Source organism: Diadema setosum, unplaced genomic scaffold, assembly GCF_964275005.1.
Source record: "Diadema setosum unplaced genomic scaffold, eeDiaSeto1 scaffold_71, whole genome shotgun sequence".
NCBI classification, from domain to species: domain Eukaryota; kingdom Metazoa; phylum Echinodermata; class Echinoidea; order Diadematoida; family Diadematidae; genus Diadema; species Diadema setosum.
The window spans coordinates 33,132-57,479 of record NW_027307697.1 but is presented as its reverse complement, the minus strand read 5'-3'; the positions used below and the strand labels follow the sequence as shown (position 1 = coordinate 57,479).

General features: G+C 35.6%; 1 protein-coding gene across 1 annotated transcript; it reads right to left on the bottom strand.

Annotated features, from left to right (window-relative positions):
* Positions 1-999: 999 nt before the first annotated feature.
* Positions 1,000-22,777, bottom strand: LOC140245939 (uncharacterized). Its single transcript, XM_072325403.1, has 9 exons — positions 22,399-22,777; positions 20,798-20,972; positions 14,744-14,818; positions 12,294-12,784; positions 11,588-11,823; positions 9,508-9,823; positions 6,419-6,499; positions 2,149-2,214; positions 1,000-1,293 (listed from the first exon to the last, which is right to left on the bottom strand). The coding sequence occupies exons 1-9, from the start codon at positions 22,537-22,539 to the stop codon at positions 1,000-1,002; spliced, it is 1,875 nt and encodes a 624-aa protein (XP_072181504.1). The 5' UTR covers positions 22,540-22,777.
* Positions 22,778-24,348: the final 1,571 nt, after the last annotated feature.

The following is a 24,348-nucleotide window of genomic DNA, read 5'->3' as shown; positions in this document are numbered from 1 at the left end:
CTTGAGTTATCGCGTAAACGGATAGAATTTCATGATTTGACCTTGACCTTTGAACTTTGGCGGATTTCACCCCAAATCTAATCAACTAATTGCCCCATCATACTTTATACTTGGACCAAGTTTGGTAGAATTCAAGTCAATATTACTCAAGTTATCGCGTAAACATAAGCGGACGGACGTACAGACGTACGTACGGACGGACGGACGGACGGACAGCCCGAAAACATAATGCCTCCGGCACCACTTCGTGGCGGAGCCATAATAAAAACAGTGATATAAATTTCAGGTATTAAATCATTAAAATGTGTATCACTGTTGTAATGTTGATTTCCTGTAGCCATTGGACTGCATGCAGCCTGAGAATACTCACCATATTAGTCTTCAATTATTGGTTGTGTCTCATAGCTTCTTCTAAATAAATGACAACAAAGGGCTGTCCGTCTCATACAGCATTCTTTGTAAATCTCCCCCCCCCCCTCGAACAACATTCACTGTAGCATTGCGGTTGTTTTGTGTGAATTCAATGGTGCAGATGAGCCCATTGTCTAATGCTAAGTTGGGAGAGCTGAATGCTTGTTTCCTTCGACTATCCGTAGAATTGGTAGAAATGAAGTATGTTTTCATACAAATTTTTCTCAAGCATGCGTTATTCATATTTGATGCGTAAGGTCTCATATGAAAGAAGAAAATATGAATATTTGGGTTATGAACTTTGTTTTTTGACAACATAATGCTAAAAGTTTGAAAAATTAACTTAAAGTCACCATTTGCCCGTGAAAATGAAAATTTGGTAGCACCACTTTTCATTGTTCTAACTCAGTCATGCATGAACAATGAACATTTAGTTGTACATCAAATGAAAGAAGAAAAGTTTATCTTTCCATTGATGTATATCTCATAAAGAAAATGTATGATTTCGATTGTAAAAAAGTTGCATGGAAATCCAGTTTGTTTGTTTTTTCTGGGACACGCTGTATAGCAAACTAAGCATGATGAGATTTACATATATGTCTTTATGTACAAATCTGTGTCTCTTTTAATGTCTTGCTGGACACTGCGGGGAATGGAAATGATGTCTTTCTGAATATCGTGCTGTACGGCCACGGGACATATTAAAAATCTGCTGTGCACTTCTTGAATATCCCTTTTATTTAACTTGTTACCCTTCAAGAAGTGCACAGTGGCAGTGTCGACAGAGGATATGGCGGCCACTCTTCCAACGGATGCTTTTCGGCCGTACAAGACTGCCACCCACTGTCCCTGGCGGCACGTTTTTCCGTTGGGCATGGAGAGCTACAATGTTTGGAATAGGAATACAAATTAAGTAGATTCTAGCCAAAGGTCTTTTGTTTCTACACATAATGAATCAAAAAGTTATCTGAAGGAGAAGTTCATCTTCACTGTAAATGAAGTACATATCCAACATTCAAATTGCTACCTTCATGACCATTTATATTTTATATTAAGACCACACTTTCATTTCAGACTAATATAATGACCAAACTATTTCTGATCATGTTAAATCATTAAGATAGCGAGGTCACAAAAAATACCGTCATACTGCCAAGGCATAATTTGCTATTTGCAGATTTAACAAAAACCCAGTATACTGCTTCAAAATAATTCTAAAATGCGATTTAGGGATATAAACAACGAATGTACAAATTTGATCAATATAATCGATAAGTATTGTTAAATAGACAAAATGTGGACAAGAATAGTAACAATTTTTTTTTTCCAGACTAAACAGTTTGCAGTAATGGTTTAATGAGAAATATAGTGATATCTCCTTATATTTTTGACTTTATTGCAACAAATTTATATGGTAGGATGTTTTGTGATTCAATTGATCTATGCATAATATCATGCTTTAAAAAAAAAAAAAAGATATATCCAGAAAATGTTTCAAAATCGTTGCTACCAATGGTGAATGGGACATTTAAGGCGACATGAAAAACAACAAATGACAGTCCCTTTCTCACAAAGATGGCTGAATAGGTTACAACCGAGCAAGAAAACATTTTGAAATGAGAAAAGCTTGAATTATGTGGATGGTAAGTTTTGACAAGGCTGTGTGTTAAAAGAAATTAAACATGTATGTTTTTTATCAATCTTTAAAAAGACTGCACAAAATTGTTATATCTTTACCTCCTGTGGCACCATTGTTGATGATTCTGTGGCATGGTCCTCTTGTTTCCCACTGCTGCCAAGTTCCTGATAAGAAGGAAAACATTAAAAACATAAAACCTGGGAACTTACACTCACCTGAATATGGAGTAGATAGGGGGGGGGGGGTGCTTGAGGCCTTCTGTGAAAGCATGGTGTCCATTTGCACACTTTTTAACACAGGAAAAACACTTGTCAAGAAATGCATTAAATATGGATCAGATTGGTGTGTGACCATGCAAGAATCTTTGTCAACAGTCTTGTAAAATTGCACCGTGATGACAATAAGATATTAGGACAAAAATAAGCTAAAATCTAAAGCTAAAAACAGGTCGAGTTCCACTCTCTCTACAAACTAAGTAGACCATGCTTATTTTCAAGTTTTTATTGTAACAAACAACATTCCACTGGTCTATCTCATAAAGTTTGTTGTGATAGCCTCTAAATCTAAGATGGCATCCAAGATAGCCACCATATTTACTGAATTTGTTATTTGAATGATAGAATTCGAGAGGAACATCAGATTTCAAGAAATGTGATGTCATGTGAAAGAGAATAACATTTTCTACAAGTTGATACCATATTTGTGGGCTATTGTGATAAGTGGATTGAGATTTTAAGGAAAAAACACTATTCTTTTTTTTTCTGAAAAAAGGTAAAACATGAAATGCTTGATTCAGCATAACTCAGAGAAAGACTGAAGGATTATCTTGAAACGTTTTAAGAATTTTGTGTGACATATAACTAATATTTGGAGAAAATTATGGGTCAGTACCATTTTTGGTTCAGGAGTATGTCTCAAACTTAAAAACTCACTATGTAAAAATGGCCACTTTAGTTGTGCCCAAGACCTTGTTGGTCATAAAAAGGTATGTGCACGTCAAGACTAGTCTTGGCGAATGCAGACATTTTCTTTGACAAACAAGGGTTTGTGCCTGCAAACTAACTTTTCATACTAAGTGGTAGCTCAGGTGACACTGATCTCTATTATTTCGAAGTAGATTGTTCTGAAGCAGATGAGATGAAGCAAAAAATATTTTTCAAATAGAGGTAGTAACTTGAAACTTGGCACCAATCTAATTCTTGTTATAGATAGTTTAAGACAGAATTTAGATCAACCACTCAAAAAATAAATACGTACTGTATAAAGATGGTAGCCATCAAAGTTGACATACTGTATTGTGCCAAATTAAAAGTATTATTTCAATTTTGATACATTTGTCTGTTGTGCTATTGTAAACCGCCTTAGGTTTTTATGGACACATTTTTACAACCAGTGATGTTCTACTCCCTGAAAAAGATAAAAAACTGAGTGGAAGTTTTTACATTTGACGGAGTGAATAACAGAAAACAGTGAATTTAGAGTAAAATTGGAGTGACTTTTGAGTTAAAATGTTCATTTTCACTCATTTTAGAGTGACCTTAGGCAGGGCTCCACACTAACTTTTAGTTTTGGTGGCCCAAAGGCAAATATCCAACCTTTTTTGGTGGCCCGATCAGGCTTCCAAATTCTTAAGTTTTGAAATTTTGGTGGCCCAACATACATTTTCGGTGGCCGTTAGTGTTGAGACGTGCCTTAGGAATCACTCATCACTCTTCGAGTGATCCCTGAGGTCACTCTAAAATGAATGAAAAGGAACATTTTCACTGTCAAGTGATCCTGATATCTAATATGGAAAAGCATCTACCAATGGCATAAGTTCAGATCAATTGTGACACTATAACCCACATGAAATCAGCCTAAAAACAATGTAAGAAAAATCTAATAACAGTAGCTTGATACAGTTTCAGCATGCTTCTTTGTGAATTAATGTGAATATACAGCACAAATAATCAATTTGGACAGTTTTATTCAAACTATATACTGACAACACATTTAAAAGCAAATCTGAGAAATTGCTGCCATGTCAGATTTTTCGGGGGGGGGGGGGGGTTCGGATCAGAAGGGCTTTCAAGGACATCTATGGATCAGACATTATTACACATGTACGTGTACCATCTTCATTCACATTTGTACAACAGCAGAGTAACATATACAAGTAAAAAAGCATATCTTTGATACAGAAGCATTTCTTTTTTATCAAAGATTGGGCCTCACCCAAATACTGGAATGAGCTCCACCCCCACCCCCACAAAAAAAAAAAAGACCCTCAATATGGTTTACACTTGTAAAATATCGTTTGGATGTATATAAGAAACATGTAATAGATAGCAATATAAGAAGATTAAAAAAATATATCTAATTATAAGTTTTAAGTTAAGATCAAACTTTGATGCAACACACTAAAGGTATTGTTTACCATTGGGAGAGATAGTCACATTTGATTTATATGTGAAGGTTAGTTGTATCACAAAACATTCTACCGTGTGAAAGAAAATTATAATAAAGCCTAAAACATAAGGATATATGACCATTTCTTTTCAAGAAACCATAACCATGATGACTGTTGACAGCGTAGTATAAAAAAAAATAATCTTATCTGATCTATTTAGTATTTCTAACAATACATGTATTTAGCATTTATTATACTGACTTAAGTTTGTACATTAGTTGTTCTATCCCTAACTCAGAGCTTAGAACTTGTTTGAGGAATTAACTAAAGCTGGGTTTTTGATTTTTACGTGCACTCTTGGTAAATAATGCTTTGAACGACAACCTCGATTAATTACTGCCATCTTGAATTTTGTGTGGATACTATATTTGTCACTAAATATGACACACTGGCAAAATTTGTTCCAAATTCCAAGCTACTTTCTCTTTTTGGAAAATACTTTCTGTTCAATCTTATCCGCCTCAGAACAATCTGCTGTGATGAAATGTTACAGTAATAGTGACCAGCGTCGTAACACTTGGCATGAAAAGTTAGTTTGCAGGTTCTTACAAGTCACTAGACCATTACAGTATTACATGTGACCAAGTAAACACATCGTATGCAAAATTTATCATGCATAAATATGTTTTTTTTTTCTTTCAAGTCTTAGATTTTAATTTCTCAACAGTGTTTGACATTGCCTGTAATTCCATAAATATGAATTATGCCTCAAGCTCAATAAATCTCAATCTCAATCGCAGGTTTCAAAATAATTCTTCAGTTCTTCTTTGATGAATACTAAATCATGCATTTTTAAATTTCTTCCTTTTTTCAAAAAATATAATAAACAAACAATTATGATAATAATAATTGACAGTGCTTATACAAATGTATAGCGCATAACTCAAAGTGATAACGTCCCTTTGTGCTGAAAAAAAATGAAAAGATTATACAAAAACATACAATTCCAATTACTGTGATGTGGATTTCCTCCCCCCCCCCCCCCCAAAGGAAAAAAAAAATTATCACAATACACATTTCAAGCTGTATCAACTTTTGGGAAGTTTTACTCTCATTCATATGACGTCAAGTTTATTGCAATTCAATGTCTCTATCAAATTTTATATTTGAAATGTTAAATTCAATAAAAATGGCAGCCCTGTCGGACCGCATCTATACTTTGGAGGTTTTTGCAACAAATCTACTGAGTTGTACTCACGGAACATTGCTTAGTACGCTTAATATTACATATGTATGGTCTTGTTTATAGAGAAAGTGGAACTAGAAAAGTAAGCACGATCTCGGATTTGATCCTCTGTGACATCTTTGGGAACAGATGCGTGCAAATACATATTATGTAAAATGTGATAGTTTGAGACATTGTAACTCCTGAACCAAATACAATACTGGCACCTTTAATTTTCTCCAAATATTGATTATATGGGAAAGATATCAATTTCTACATGGTTTTCATAAACATTTTTAAATCTATCTATTTTTTTTTATAGAGAAATATTCATGGTGCATTCTGAAAAATGTCTCCATAAAAGCCTATTATGGTTCAAAATAGCATTACAATGTTCAGAATATATAAAAACCATCATAGACAGCAAAACAGATGAAAGCTTCACCTCAAGCTTCTACCTCTATTTGAAAAATATTTTTTGCTTCATCTCATCTGCTTCAGAACAATCTGCTTTGAAATAATAGCGATCAGCATCACCTGAGCTACCACTTGTTATTAAAAGTTAGTTTGCAGGCACAAACCCTTGTTTGTCAAAGAAAAGGTCTGCGTTTGCCAAGACTACTACACGCACCACTGGCACTGCTACAAGTGCAAAAAAAAAAAAATGATAAAAATTAAATGGTAATGGATAAACTAAAACATCTTTTTATGTAACACACAATATCAGGGTTTCAGAATATCAGAGACTTCTTACCTTGTTAGAGTCCTGCTTATTTGAGGTTCTTACAGGAGGTATGGATGTAGTTTCCATTCCATTGGCATCATCATCTACTTCCTATGAGAAAGATAATATAAACACAATTCTATCCACTTTGAAAGTCACACAAACATGCAATCTTCATGCCTTGATTAAATCACACTGTCCCATTAAAGAAGTAGACCTATACCAGCGACTTCCAGATTGCACTATGACAAAAAGCACATGGATGTGAAACAAGACCATTTTCATGTATGACTGCAAAGAAAACTAAAATTCATTGCACATTCATTACACAGCATACAATAGGTCCTATTGGTTCTACACCAACAAAAAAGAAACAAAAAAATCTATAATCTCTACTATATGGAAATATGAGCTGAAGAGAAACATGGGCTGAAGGAGGGCCTGTTCAGAGCTACCAAGTCTCACGCATTGTGAGTGAGACTCAAGCATTTCGGGTCTGTCTCACGATCTCACACATGACACCCATATTTCTCACGCATTGGGAGCATTTTGTAGCTTAAAGGATCAAAGTAAGAGTTGCAATTGAAGGCAAATTTCCGTTTTGTCTTTCAAAATAAGTAAAAAATAGTCACTTATTAATGCACTAGCTTGCACCATAAAGAGCTAAAAAATTGAAAAAGCTCCCAACCGTGGGAGGGCGGACACTCCCCTCAGACACCCTCCCCTCACTCAATTACTTCGCTCCCTCGCTCACGCACATGCCTGTGCGCCGAGTCACGAAAATCTCACTCATAATTTTTTTTTTTAACTTGGCATTTATGGCCTGTTTTTTTTTTTTAAACATGGCCTATGGAACGCGGGGGGGGGGGGGGAACCTTCATTTTAAAGGGAACTCAAACCCCAATAGCAATGTGGATTGAAGAAAATATAAGAATTTCGCAAAATTTAATTTATCATGAAAATCATACATTCCATCAACTTGATACTGACATACCTGTACTCTATGTTAAGGGTAGCAATTATTTCCCCTGCTTTCTGAAAGCGTTTAGTCAAGTGCTCTGTCATTATGCTAGAAAGGTTAATTTTTGTGGAATTTTGTTTATATTTTCCTTATATTGTTGTCCACATACACATATGTCACAACCTCTAGTAATCTCCTTATCCAGTGGTTCCAACACCAAAAACTTTTAAAAATTCATAACTTTTGCATCGATTGTCCAATTTTCCTCAAACTTTCACTGATGTGTTCTATTAATGTTGCTTCTTTCACTCAATCCACATTGCTATGAAGCTTGGATTCCCTTTAAAGGCAGTACCCATGTGGGTATTATTAGTATGGAGGCAAGACTGCCCCATTTCTACACCATGTGGATTGGTTTACAACAGAGGGATGGCATTAATATCACTGTCATAATGATTACCTGGACATGAACTACAGCCAGCAATAAACATTAGATTCATGCACACAGTGGTAGTTGTAACTATTAAACCTAATTTTGTAAAGCCTCCCCTCCCTCTTCATGGAATGGATCATGAAACTGCCTTTGCTACTATTCATCCCTACAGCAGGCAAATGTCTCAATCCTGCATCAATCAGCTGCTGCAGGGCTTTTTACTAGGTCAACTTGGCTGAGTTTAAATTCAAACCCAAGGACCACTCACAGACATACAAGGCTCCTGTGGACACATACTTCACAAAGAAGAATGATCAGGGAGGTGAGATGAAATTGAATCCCCAGGATGATATCTGGCTTCCACAGAGTTTGTGAATGAACCCTAATCTTCCTCCAAGGTTAATAGCCCCTTGGGCATACCTGCTGTTTATCTTAAAGTGTCACCAACTCCATTCCAAATGCAGGAGCTGGAGAGCAGTTAGTCTCAATCTACAGACACACACTTATGCATCTTGTTTGAGCAGTTGTCATTTAGTTTTGTAGCTTTCGAGTGTTAAAAAAAATACTGTTGAATTCCTACACAATGTTGACCCTGAGTGGCAGAGGCCAAAAAAAGGGTGTCATTTCACATGTACTTCCACATACAATGTACTAGTAATAGTATGCATGATAAAATTCCCAAAATAAAAGCAGTGGAACATTGGTTGCAAAAAGTTCAGAATTAGGCCTATAGATGCAGTATAGACTCATAAAAGTAATGTTGAAAGTAAGGTCTAGAGTAGCCATTTGCTTCATCTCATTCTATGTTACTTGTGTTACCAAAGAGAAAATTTTTATGCTCATCCATTTTTTCAAAGACATATAACACCTATTACTGTACTAAATATCCCAATTACTGCTTGTGTACATAACTGTTCTATAACAGATGCTCTTGATACTATATAGAAGGCACTATAACTTTCATGATGTAAAACATCTGTACAAGTATGTAATGTGCACATGTAGCTACATTGTACCTTATTAAGACTTATACAAACCTGTGTGTAGGTATCTTGTTAGAGTAGACTAACCAACAAGAAGGGGCCTTCTTTTGTGATTCATCAGGGTCATAGAAGTTTGGTAAAGCGGTATACTTAGGCCCATATGTTTGCAACAGAAGTACATATGCTCTTACATTTTGTATCAGGACTGGACAAAATATTTTGAGTGTCATAAACATATCATGTATATTTGAATGAATGTTGGCAGATGTTTACAGAAGATAATAGTTGTACCTCCATGGGGGTACTTGTCTTCATAGACGACAGTATGAAGAAAAAGTGATTTATATGCCAGTCTGAGAAGAAAAGTGTCTGTTAAGTAGACTAATTTTTCATATACACTGCATGGTACCTCTAGCCTATTTAAAACCAGAGTACAGTTGGACAAAGTGTAGTGCAAAACCCTCTTTCCTAAAGCACGTATGCTACATTGCCTTAGCATAAAATCCACTGCATTAAACATATTTTTCTGTTTCTTTTTCCACTTGCCAATGTCTATAGCTATTGAAAAAGGGCACTAATTTACACATGTATACAGTAACTGAAACCAACATCAGAAAAATCTGTGAATAATAGTTATTCTGCTTTTGTGTCTCTGAGGACAAATGAATATAATCTTTTCATCAAGATGTTTTTATTACATTACTACAATTAGTATATTTTATTGATTTACAAAATTTCTTACCATTGGCATTTCTTCATTCTCATAGTAAACCTCGTGGGTCTGGTTTGTATTGTCCTTCTCTCTCTCCTCCAAATTCTTCTCACGCTCTTCAAGTTCCATCTCCTTTTTTCTGAGTTCCATCTCCCACTTTTCAAGCTCCATCTGCTTCTTGGTCAGGTCTTTCCTCTCCTTCTTAATATCCATCTCCCACTGTATTAGCTTGTTCTCTTTCTTCCTCATCGCATTTTCCTGGGACTCTTCTTTCTCCGTGCCTTCATGTGATTTGCACCCTATCTTTCTTTTCTTTGCTTCTTGCAGGTCTGGTTTGGCAGTAGATCTTTGTTTTTATGTCAGGAGAAAAAACGAGATACATGCCTCATAAATGGATCATGCTGGTATGAACCATTTGACTTACATTTCTTTGAAGATTTTTTTTTTCAATTCATAGCATATATATTTGACAATCAGCTGTAAATGACATCAAGAGTTCTCAGTTTGTTTGATTTTTCATTATATGACATACACTGTACCCTTGTAAACACAGTGTCAATCTAAGGATGTGGCCATTCAAAATTTTTATGATGTATCAAAAACCCATAAAAATCTTCTTGACTGAAATTTAAATTACTATGAGATGGTTTTGAGGCTGAAATGGCCTATTGTATAGGACCTAAATGAAATGAATGAAACCTTCCTTTTGATTAACAGAATGCTAGATTAATACAGGCAGGGCTTTTCATGTGGGAAAAACACACACTCAGGTGTTCATGTGTAGGCTTACAGCATGGACATTCAAACTTTTTCGAGAAATGGGAAGGGGGATTTTTGGAGCTCATCTAAAGTCTGCCATGAACAAACTTGAAATCATTCATAAATGTATTAACTCATAGTATCAAATAAGCTCTATCACTTCTGATTCTAGAGAAGATTTTTAAAGATTCCTATAATAATTTTGTAAGGTTTAGGTCCCTTGGGGGCCCTCCAGGTTGGATATGGTGCTAATTTTTGGATAAATTGCGATCCTATCCCCCAAGGGATGCTGCCTGCCAAGTTTGATGAAAATACATCATGAGTCTTTCAAGAAGATGAAAATGTACAATTTAGGCCCCCCTTTGAACCTCCACACCCCCTCCCTCCTGCCCCCAAGGGGGGCACCCATGGATCTGCTATGAACAAACTTGAAACCAGTCATTAATGTAGGCCTACTAACTCATAGTTACCCTTAACTTAGCTTTATCACCTTTGGTTCTAGAGAAAACCATTGTAAAAGATTCCTTAATTTGGAGGGTTTGGGCCTCCCCTGGGTGTACAAACTTTAACCCCCTAGGGATGCTACCTGCCAAGTTTGGTGAAAATAGGTCATGAGGTTTTCAAGAAGAAAATGAAGATGTGAAAAGTTAAGCACATCACATGCCGGATGCCGGCTCAGGTGAGCTAAAAAAATCATTCACATGTACAAATTATAGTGACTGATGTACAAACTTTAAAAGTGTATTTGTCATGTCAGAATCAATACGAGTTTACTTCTTTATCATCTCTCCATCTTTTTTCTCTTATTTGCAAGATGATATCTGAGCTATCTTTGATTTAGGATGAACATGACCCAGAAGCCCTACAGTGACCATAGAAAGTAAATTAGTCATCTTAGAATAGAAAATCATGTCAGTATTCCTCCCCTAGGTTAAGAGACAGATATGGCAAGTACCCTTGTTGTGTCCTTTAAACTAACATTAAAAAGTATCACAGTAGAAGTCATACCAAATTCATCTGCCACAACCTCATCAATAACAATTCCTGTGAATCTGTCAAGGGAGAATACACTTTAAGTACTAAAAAGAAATGAAAATTCTTGATGACACCTAAATTCATAATTCCAAAATGATGGATAGCAAACAATTTGATTGAATTGCCACAGGAGTCTGTATCCAAACAAAAGAACAAAGTTTCGGACTCAGATTTCCCATTAGCTTTTAAAAGATGTTCAATACAACTTACAGTTGTAGTTGTCTCCATGAAGTCAGATTATGGATAGAGTGAAACTGACAACTTTGGTGACTGTGATACACTTTTTACCTGTGAAAGTAAAATGCAATCAACTTACTTTATTTCTTCAAATGACATCTCTCCATTCAGCAGTTTCTTGAGAGTGTCTTCTGCCTCTGTCTGCTCCATCTTTTCAAGGAAGGCAAGATGAAGTGCTTTGAGGGGACCAGTTCTTTGTCCCATCAGAGTGTTCTTTTCCCATGCGTTCATGACGCCCACAATGAGGGACCAAATGTGGGTCGGTTGACTGGCCAACCAAGTATGATGCCTGTATTTATTACGCACTTGTTTCACCTGTAATGGAACGATAGGGCAGATGAATACTAAAGATATTTCCAAGATGAGGTACATGGATTAGCCAGTGAACATCATGCTCAATTATTTATTTATTTTTTTTAAACGACCATAGCGAAAACATTCTACAGTAGAAAGAAAAATCTAAGGCTGCTTTCCAAGACTGTAAACAGACACTGCAAAATTACACTTTTGAAAACCCTTGTTGATCAAAAGAGTGCTGTTCAGAAGCATAAATGCAACTCTTGAACAGTAACATGAAATTGGTTTACTGCTTCACAAGCAAGGATGACAAAATGTTCATTCAGAGTGTGCTACAAGAGTGTAACAGTGAAATTTGTAACACATGTTACCCACACAAAAAAGAAAGTTAGGTGCAGGCCTGAGATCTGCTCTTTTCTTTCACTTTAATGAACTACAAGCATGAAAAACAACAAAGATACAAATACTATACACCAAATACTACTCACATTTGCACCAAGTATTGTGGCCATTATCTGCCGCCACTTTGTCCTTGCGCTTTGGTTCAGCCCTGCATCTGGATCACCCACCAACTTTTTCCTAAAGAGGCACACCTCCTCAATAAACGTCATACTTCTAGAATGTTGGTGTACACTGTTATGTTCGTAGGCCAAGTGGAGGGCCTCATCATTTGTCAGGCCTGCATATACAGCAACTGGAACATTTTTGGTATATTGGAGGAATTGGAGGGCCTCAAATGTATGGTTCCCTCCTAACACCTCTAGGGTGTGTATCCCTTTAAGCACATCGCTTGCACTGATGTACTTCGGCAGGGTATTGGGAATGTGAGCAACAATGGTTGGTATGGGGATGTTTCCGTCCAGTCGCTTAAATGAACAAATAAGCTCTTGTACATGAGCATCATTTTTTGTCCTGACCAGGCGCTGCTTGGGTGGGGTAGAGAGTAGAGACACTGGAATTTCTAGCAGATTTGCTTCATCTGCAAGTTCAAGATATAGAGAAAATGGGAAATGAAGTAAATGGTTTGTGATACCTCAAAGGTATAGATTGAAATTTATAATCACAAAATGTTTCTCTGAAATGCTTGAAGGGCTCTTTTGATTGGCCTAAGTCAATCTTTTCTTTAGCTGTTACTATTTCAGTCATGACAACTTCATGAATTCACAGGGTTTACTGAGCAAAATTATTGTAATGGTAAGTTCTCACTATAAAAGCACTCTATCAAGTGTAGTCTCTCCTAACAATGAAACCAGGCCCCCTTTAATAAGTTCATATTTGGACACAGCCTACTCGGTGCAGATCACATCTAATATGCACCATAATTGAAAGGACAGTTAAGTAACCTCAAGAGCCCCTAATATATATTTGTACAATCAGCATTATTAGCCTGCATGGCCATGGCACATACCAAGTCTGGGCCTACTTGATGTGTGTAACCTCAAATTATGCAAAGTGTCAGATCTTCCCTAGGATATACTGCTACTTCTTTGTCCAATCATTTTTTTTTTTCATTTTGAAATACCAATTTATGGATAAATAGCAGTGGTCTAGTCAAAGGAGCTCTAAACTGAACAGCTATGTAACCTTTTTGAATATTTATCAAATGGCATTCCTTCAGTGTGCATGCTTCCAATTTCAATAGAGTAATATTTTATCTTGTTAAAGCAATTCCTTCTGACATATCATGACATCATTTTGTCGATGAAATGATCAATTTTGTAATGAAACATTCCGTGTGGCACTTGGCACTCCATGGTGTTTGTCCATTTGTACCACCTTTGTGAATTCGGGCCAATGTGTCTACAGACTGAATCAGAATTACAGAAGAGTTGTGTATTGTATGCGTAGTTGAAATAGGATACAAATTTATGCATTTGCATTTCAAAGAGTTATTTTCAATTGTTTGTTTTGCTTACTGTTATTTGAATTGACAGGAAAGGGAATAAATCACATTGATCTCAGCACTGGATGTACTTTTCAAAAACTTGGGAGTGCTTATATTTTTTCTAGCATGAATCAATCTTTTTAAGACAATTGTAGAATCAAGATGTTTAATGTACAAATGTTTGTAAGTAGATGCTGAGGTGTACAGAAACAATTCAGACAGATGCACTATGAAGAAATAACGTAACATTTGAATATTTAACCATGTCATCAGGATTGAGCAATCCAGTCACAGGGTATCATTACCAATATGAAGGCATTTCTAGCTCAAGTTTTGCTATAATGAATAATGGGAGGTACATGTAGTGGAAAGGACAGCACAGAATGTTTGAAAATGGTGGCAATATGAGGTTGAATGTCCATACAAAACTTCTCAAACTAGAAATGCACTCAGAAAGCACAGACCTCTGCAAAGGCAGCAACTAATTTCCACCCAAAGAGATATTTCCATCCTTACACGCATGCTATTTCCCAAAATAAAAGTCTTTTGTTCGGCAGAGCGCGCACTTCAGTATCTGTATCTGAACCTCCAGTAGGACGAACAACTTGAACCCCAAGTTTGTTGATGTTATATGCCAAAATATGAAAAATCTTTCAAAAAATAAATAGAAATTCTCAGATCACTACCAACATTGAATGATGTGTTCCTTGTGTCAATACTGACATTTCACGCAAGTTTCTTTTTAATCCATACACAACACTTTGAGTTATTTTGCAAACAGACCAACACCGATGATCACAAACCTCCTCCTTCTGTAGTTGTCGGAGGTAACAGTGCACAGTGCATCGTTTCTTTTTTACGACATCATTCGTGTATAATGTACTTTATATTGTATTGAAAAAAATCCTTTATCAGACGAGTGTAAGAAATATGAAAAAAAAATTGTATCACTTTGGATTATGTCAACTTTTTCTTTTCTTTTCTTTGTGATGATGGAAATAAATAAAATATTGAACTATTGAACTATAGGCCTACACTCTTAGCTCAACTTACCAAATTTCACTTGCTTTTCCTTAATTGCATCTGTGAGACATGCATGAGGATACAGATTGTCATCGTCAGTGGAATCTGCATTGTGTAGAAGAATGTCAATTTTCTAAAATGCTTTCATCTTCAGAAAATGAGAAGAGGGAGAATGTACATGAACATAAAAACATTTGGCATTCTGAATAGATTTGATTTCCCCATTATTGTATGTGAATCAATTCTTGGTAGGTAAAAAGCATAATTGGAGCATGCAATCACATTTTTCTCACTTTAAACTGTTGTACATTCCAAAAGAATGCACCATCTGACTTCAAAATTCAAATGCAGCATGCTTAGATAAGCCTACATGTGGCATTCACACAGAAGTGATGATTTTCTCACGCTAATTACTGATGATTGACAGCTAGAAAGTCCAGTAAAATACATGTAGTACATCACAGAGTGTTTTAAGAAGATATGTGAAATCATGATTTGAGGTCTGAATTTTAAGACGACCCCAAAAATACCAAATCACTGATTTTTCTCTTCTTTTTTTCTTCCTTTTTTGCATCCCTTAAGTGAAAAAACAAAACAGTGGTCAGCTCTGCTGGGGAAAAAAAAATGTTGTGAGATTAAGTCAGTCATGACAGGAGTGTACTCTGTAAAACAAGGAATGTTCGCATGCATTTTAATTTTGCGAATTTTGCGAAAGCGAAGATTAGTGAACCTAAAATGCATGTGAAAGTTCTTGTCTACACTAAATGCATTGAATGCATTTCGCGAGGCAACCTCGCAAAAATTTCATGCTGCAAAAAAGGCCACATACCACACAATATTGTGTTTTACAGTATCTGGTTTGCAGGCACAAACTCTTGTTGGTCGTAATGGAGTCTGCACCAAGACTACGACATGCACCACTGGCACTGTCCCACAGGCCCTGTACTGTCGCCGACAGTGGTGGGAATATGAAAGAGATGCTTTGACACAGACTCCTTTATGACCGACGAGGGTCTGTGTCTGCCAAGTGTAATGCTGGCTCATATCCATGACCCTGTGACCTATAGCTAACCCTGCCTATAAAGTAGCATACACACGGGACACAGCTTTTTTTCTGATTTTTATGAAAGTATTGAACGCAGACTAATCAGCCATTTTCAGTTTTTCAGCCACCTCCAAATGTTAAAGGGAAGGTAAACCCAAAAAGCAATGTGGATTGAGTGAAAGTAGCAACATTAGTAGAACACATCAGTGAAAGTTTGAGGAAAATCGGACAATCGATGAAAAAGTTATGAATTTTTAAAGTTTTGCTGTTGAAACCGCTGGATGAGGAGACTACTAGAGGATATGACGTATGAGTGGACAACAATACAAAGAAAATATAAAGGAAATTCAACAAAAATTCACTTTTCTAGAATTATGAAAGAGCAATGGACCAACCTCTTTCAGAAAGCATGGGGAATAATTGCTACCCCTAACATATGTCAATATCAAGTTGATGGAATTTGTAATTTTCATGAAAAATGGATTTTTGTAGAATTTTCTTTATATTTTCTTGGTATTGTTGTCCTCTCATACGTCATAACCTCTAGTAGTCTCCTCGTCCAGCGGTTCCAACACCAAAACTTTAAAAATTCATATCTTTTGCATCGATTGTCCGATTTTCTTCAAACTTTCACTGATGTGTTCTACTAATGTTGCTGCTTTCACTCAATCCACATTGTTCTTGGGGTTTATCTTCCCTTTAAATAAAATAAGTACAGCTGTTATTTCATATTGTCAGTGAGGTGTAGACCCTTGCTTCACAAGGTGAAAAAATTTTCTTTCAACATCCTTTTTTTTAAAACCATGAATTGTACATATGGGATATGACATGAAAAAAGGGCCCTTAGTATATAAGGGTGTAAAATACCAAAATCAAGTTTTTTTCTAATATTGTTATTTCTTTCAACAAATCAACCTTTATCAAAGAAGATGAATACTTCTTAAGGACGCCCAACATACATGGTGTAGATTACATCTGTTATCTATAGTATTCTTGAAAGTTCTCTGAACAAAATATTATGAAATGTATGAAAGTGGTTTTATCTACATTCAAAGTATTGCCTCAGAAACTTCGCATCCATTCTGATTATGGCTTTAATTAACATTTTGTAACGCCAAATACAAATTTACGCAGATGAAACACAGATGTATTTGTTGCTCACACCTGAAGCATCACTCACATAGAAATGTGTCACTTATGTACCTGAATGGATGCAGCAAAACAAACTCATGCCAAATGACAGTATGATGACTGAATTGTTGGAGAGAGGTAATCAAGCAGCTGTGAGTGCACTTTACATGTTTTATGGTACACACATTGTACACTACATTTCTTTTTTCTACCCCCATCCCTCTCATTTAAAGAGCATAGAGACACCATGGTAGTGATGTGCGCCACCATAGGCCTGAGCATTGTGTTAAATACATATCGAATATACTGTATTCACAACAGCAGGTCAATATAAAATCTCCGTTAGAGATGTAAATTTGACAAATTTTCATCCATAGGGCTTTGTCAAGTCAATACATTTGACAAATGTATTAACAAATGTATTGACAAATGTATTGACAAATGTATTGACAAATGTATTGACAAATGTATTTGACAAATGTATTGACTTGACAAAGCCCTATGGGCAAAAATTCATCTAACGGAGTTTCTATATTGACCTACTGTTGTGAATCCACACTTTCTTTTGACTTCGAGCAGAAACTAATTATTGTTGTTATATATATATATATATATATATATACACATATATACATATATATATATATATATATATATATATATATATATACACATATATATATATATATATATATATATATATATATATATTGTTATTGATTGGCTCATCCATGCAAATATCTAAACTTTCTTTTCATGGGATATCGGTTGGAAGTAATGTCATAAAAATCATCTTCCATTGTTCTTGGAGTGTGTTTTGACACACATCAGATCACAGAAACACACATCACAAATGTGTGTAAATCATCATATCATATGATATACAATCTTTTATATTTGTCAGGAAATATTTTGATAAGAATACTGTATGAGCTGAAATTTTCACGGTGGTTTTATTTTCGCGAATTGCGTGAATCGCCTTTAAACCGCGAAAATAACAACACGCGAATATAACAACGTGCTAATAGCTAAGTTCAGTTAGACCCTCGCAACCGCAAAATTAACAACACATGAAAATGTCCTCCAAGTAGCAATTCGCGAAAATATCTGTACACAAAAATTTCAGCTCGTACACTAGTAGAAACTCCTACGCAAGGCTCATTTGTAACAAACCAAGGTTCTCAAGTTGATTACTCCTTTTCTGAAAGACCTCCACTGGCCCCGATTTGTAAACGAATATTGTTTAAGATTTTGTTGCTTGTATAGTCGTAAGTCACTCATCAGTCAAGTGCCCAGATAAATGTCCGAATTATTAGTATGTAAATCTGGAGAAGATAATTTATAAAAGATTGAATGACTTTTTTGGTTCTTAATAATATTCTGATCCCCCAGCAATTTGGCTTTGGTAAAAATTGCTCCACTAGTATGGGTATTTTAAATTTAGTAAATACAATTATTAGTGCAATTGATGATGGGAAGTAATGCCTTGGTGTATGTATTTTTAGATTTGTCAAAAGCATTTGACACTATTGACCACAATATCATTAGTTATCCCCTGCTTGTTCACAAAATACGGGCAAATATCTACGGTCTGGTGCCATATTCCATGAGGTCGAAGGCCGAATGGAATATGGCACCAGACCGTAGATATTTCCCGTATTTCGTAAGAACAAGCAGGGGGTAACGATTTTATCTTTTAGTGTAAGTGCTAACCTTCTTCTCGCTGATTTCCCTTCGTGACTGATGTTGAAATCGCCGGCTGTCAGCCATGACCTTGTTGACTTATTTCTACGTCTTACGAGCTACTGTACATGCGATGCGCGCATACAAATACGTACACGTAAACGCCATAAGATACTGCAGTGCAGTAGCCAGATAGATGTTGCTGTTGTTTATCAAGCGTCTAGTGGTCTCGGGTTATGTGCACAATACGCTTGAGGACTGCGCTGTCCATTTGTTTTGTACAGGATTAGCGCGCACTTCCCTATAAGCGTCTTTGGTACACGCGCAGCTGGCTGTGTAATACAGTATCATGACGTCATATCCACGTAATACGGGATATATTAAGTGGTTGATTGACCAATAAGATTACAGAATTCACGATCACTAAAAGATAAACTCTTAAACAGGGGGAAACAGTTCTTGAAGAGTTAATACGAAAATGCAAATGGCAAAGTGAACATGTCATTTACTCACAACTTACCATACATGTATTTGTACATGAAATTTTGAAATTTTTCAGGTTTTCACTCAAATGCAATTATATGCCCAAGGCTCAAATCCTTGTATATCCAACTGATCACTATTCTGAAGTTATTCAACCAGGAATAATATTATGATTTAGACTTCAATGACTAAAACATTGAATTTTCATCATTCTTTTTTTTTTTGGACACAACCAATGGAAAATTTTACGAGTATGACATGGTTAGCTCACTCATTTGCATATTCATATCCACTGTACAACAACTGTTTTGCTAAAATCTGCAAAACTTCCAAATGTCATAACTTCGTTAGTTTTCATCCAATTTTCATGAACTTTTTACCGTTGAACTAGTAAGATTTCACTCTTTTATATTTGGACTGGATTTCATTTTTAATTTCATGGTACTGCATTTCATTGTTTACAATTTCTTCGATTTTGAGCATGACAGTCAATTTAAAGGCAAATAAATGCCATACATTCTCACTATGAATACTTTAGAATACAATGTCAATATACACAATGGCAAACCTTCAAGCAACACAAAATGTCAAAACAATTCCTATGCACTGTCTTTAGGGTGAATGGCAGATGATTTATGCCACTTCAGGCATTTTACCACCACTGTTCCATTCCCATGAATATAATGAGGTATCAGTCTGTACTCATGTCAATGCCTGTAATGAGATTACATGGGATCTTTATGTTTAAAGGGGCATTCCGGACGATTTTCATAATTTTTCATGAAGTACATAAATCAACAGCTCCATGTATAGATTCGTGAAATTTATTGTGGTCCTTGAGCAGAGAAACCAATAAATTGAAAATCTTAAACAAATTACACTGAACAGTGTTTATGACATCAGAGCCTCATATATTTCATAAATGTAGCAGTGTAATTCCATTACAATACTACTTGTTCAACAAGTTCACCTGTGAAAAATCTATGCATGCCTTTTTCTTTTGTTCTGCTTCCTTGAGCCCCAACTAATGCATTCTTATCATGCTTATGGTGAGGCTGGCATGTCATCATCCTTGTTCATTGCAATTTGTTATAAATTTTGTAAACATTCTCATTCCTTATCCCAATCACTATAAATTCTGAAACTCTGTACTCAGTTTAACTGATTTATAGCTGTTCAAATCTAAAAGTCTGAAAATCATCCGGAGGTCCCCTTTAACATCAAATTGATATATGTGTATTACAGGGAACATAAGTCATATCGAAACACAAAAAAGCAAATTTACATTTACATTTATCATTCATGAGTCTGTCTCTCTTTCCATGTTCATATGTACATGTACACATGTAAAGAGAGAGAGAGAGAGAGAGAAAAAAAAAAGAGTCCAATCATCAGTGTATAAGGATATCATTATAGTCAACATGATTTCAATATTTAGCATTTGTTTTTGGATCTTGATGATTTCCTGATCCGGGGAAGGAAGATTTCTTCAGAGCATTTGTGAATAGGCCAGACTGGGAAAAAAAAATACAATGTATTACAAATTGTGTCACCATAAGGATGATACCTGCACTGCTTTCACGACAATGAGTAAACCCTTGTGCATGACAACAAATATGTAGTCATCACAAAAGTGAGCTGACAAAAACTTTTCATTTTAAAAATGGCCTACACTGTACACAGTATGCAAACCAAAGAAGAAAACAGAGAAAAAGTCTGATTAATTTCATTTTTATACCTACCTTTAGTGGTCATGTCCTCTTCTGCATCTCTAAGTTGTTGCAAACGCTGCACAAACTCTTGGCTACCATCTAGAAAATTTGCCATCATCTTTGATAATTCATTTTTCTCCCAGCAGAACTCACTTATCTTGAAAGGTTTTTCAATTGATATGTAGTCTGGGTGGGGAACTTTCACCTGTAAGAAACAAAAAAAGAAAAAAGAGCTCCCTTGTCACTGTTTTTTCGGAAAAAACACAAACTTATAAAATGCATTGCTTTAGATTGGTGATATTGTTGAAAGAGTCAACATTTCTTAATGTGTTGCATCAAAGAAAGTCTCTTGGAAACAGGAGTGACAGTTTACATAGTTATCAGTCTGCAAATTGGATATCTTGCTTTATATTATAAAATTCTACCACTGAATAGCTGTTGAACTTACAGCAAATTCCCACTGTCTCCACTTCACAGCATTTTGAAAAAGAAGAAAAAAATCTGTGCTCATACATTTTTATTTACAAATGTATATCAATTATCCTCTGTAGCAAACTTACTTCATGGTTCATACTGTGATAAACTACAGTGATTAATAATGATTAAATAATGTCTTATTTCCAAAGGTACCCTCTTCACTGTTGCTACTACTCTACCAGAGGGCCCTGGCATTATATTAAAGTACCCCAGCATAGCCAGGTACCCAATTACAAACCCAGTTAGAGAGTTGTGGTGGATCAACACATCTTGTCCAAGGACGTAAGGCACTAGGAACCTGTGTCCTCTGATCAACTACGCCCCAGCACCACTAACGGATTGTATTTGTTATAAAGGATAGTCAGTTTACCTTCTTTCTAGAAACTAATTCCACTGATTTAATGAAGGAATAACATATATTAGTTCCCAAGTTGATGATATTTAGTATTAGTCATTTCTGGTAAAAAAAAGGCTGATGCTCCTAATAAAATGAAATATTGTAGGAATCCTCTCGATGTGACATTCACTTGATTTTTTTTTTTTTTAATTACATACCATTTGGGGAAATTTTTACTACATACTCTTTTGTTTTGTATGTGAAACCTTAGAGACAATCTTTCTTTTTTTTTACTGAAAAAGCACAATGTTTTGGCTACTTGTTCATTTGCTTCTGTTAACATAGTCACATCAATATATTATATTGTAATTGCTACTTTGGGTCTGTTTAGGCTGTTCATCAAATGTATTATTAGGTATGAGAAATGGAGACATGTGTCTTTTGTTGATCACATACAACTCTCAGTCATTGTTTAAGGTTGTTTTTTAAGACGCAGGCAAGACATGTTTTCTGAGGATACATCTCAACATAATGTAGATTTATACAAAATGTACTTTCACTGCTTGGTAGATAGTAGACATGTGATGGAAGAGCTACTGATTGTTAAATGACTGAAGGCTTCCATCTAGAAAACATACGCAATTTCTTCTTTACCATTGGCATAGGAAAATTATTCTTGATAATATATTGTAGAGGATGTGAAACCCTGGAAAAGAATGTGAACCCCTAGAGACAATCAATCATCAATGAAAAAGCACATTAAAGAGAAGTTATTCATAGTTTAGTTATCTAAACATAGATTGAGAACAGATCTTACCATTAACACATTGGAGTCTGCGGGTTCAGCCCTAATACTTTGGATTGGGAGGAGCACTTGTTTGTCATGCTTTTTTCTGTGTACAGCATACTCTCCATCTTGCTTCTCCAACCACCATTCACATATGTTGGATTCGGCCATGGGTGCAGTTTCTCACTGTTTGTATTGGTCATAATAAAATAAAGAAATTGAAAAATCATTGTCTCATATTAAGCTATTATACTGTGTACATTCCATGCAATTTTTCTTTACTGTTGAAATAACATATCTTATGGCAAAAACCATGCTTTTGATTGGCACAATGGGATGTTATCATATCAACACACATCATCAATACATGCCTTTAAGAAATAATAAAACAGCACTCTTGATATATCGTAAATACTTATTTCATCATAGAACAAAGAAAGAGTAATGCTCTCGAGAACAATCTGTATAAAATAAATGATTATAATGACTCCTTGAATTCCAAAAATGTGTACTTGCGCAGATCCTGCACATATGACATAGTTTAATATGCAGCATTTGCACAGCTAGCCTCATGCTTAAAGAAGACTGCAAGATGAGTTTTGCCATATTAAAAAGATCTATGAAAAAGTCTATGAATTGGTTATACTTGGTACAATTTCAGAATGCTAGTGTTCTGTATCAAGAATAAGAATGTTTACAAAATTTATAACAAATCAGCAGATTCCCAAGGAAATGCATTGGGTGCTTATCAAGAAAGAAAGAGAGAGAGGGGGAGAGCATGCACATTCCACTCAGGTAGACATGTTAAGCAAGTATAAAATGTATTATAATAATAGGCACTAATTGCTACATTACTGGAATATATGTGAGCCTCCAACACATTTGTCATCATCTTTGTTCAGTATATCATGTTTATAGGGTTTTCAGGGTATTGATTAACATACCTCATGGACCACAATAAATTCCACAAATCTGATCATTGCATTAATTCCCATTTTAAGTATTACATGACGTTGAATTATAAATTTTCTGCAATCACCCTTTAAGTACACATTTTCTTGTACCCAGAATGAGGCAATTAAAAGTGCTTCTGCTTTAAGACATTTCACATTTTGTATCATTTATCTATATTGTATTACAATTACAAAGGGTTGCAAAATCAGTTGGATCATAATATTATCAGTGATTATGAAACTTGAGCAGGGCTAGTTAACATGCATAAAATAAATTTAAAAAAAAATGCAATTTCAAGCATTTCGAGAATATAATATACAATTTGAATGTATTTAGTGTAAACTTACCGTAGTTTAAAGTGGAGCAGTAAAGTTACACACACAGTTGTAAGCTGGATTATCCACTTCTTGTTCCTGAAGACAATTAAGCCACCATAGTAACAGTGCGTTTGTATCACTACCCAAAATGAAGAAGTCTGCTCTCCTCCAAAGATAATATGCTGGTAGAAATCATACCCAATCATTTGTGGTGACCGACTGCACAGAATTCATATCCACAGGGACACTCTTGGCAGACAGTCAGTCGCCACCATGAATGAGTTATCATAGCTGAGTTGTCGTTGGTTTGTTGTTTGTTCCATATTCCTTTTATTCAGTAGAGTCTCCTTCCTCAATCCTACCCCCCCCCCCCCCCAGTAAGACATGTTTAATGTTCCCAGATTTTGACACCGCCAAGGTCTGTCCTTGCCACCAACATTGGCTGTGCACATGCACTTACACTTTTGTTTCTCCACGGTGAAATTCACCTTGCAGCCAATTCTCAACTCTCTATTAGGGCAGAGTGGGGTGAACTGGGATGCAGGAGAAGCAGGACACCTCTCATATCTCTAACCCCCCTTTCAGACTCGAGAGTTCTTGTTTTGGTATAGCACGTTTTTATGTGTTTGAATGCTCTTATAATATTGAGTGTCGCATCAATATACGTCGTATATCAAAACGATGGTTTGAGCATCATTTTAAATTGTTA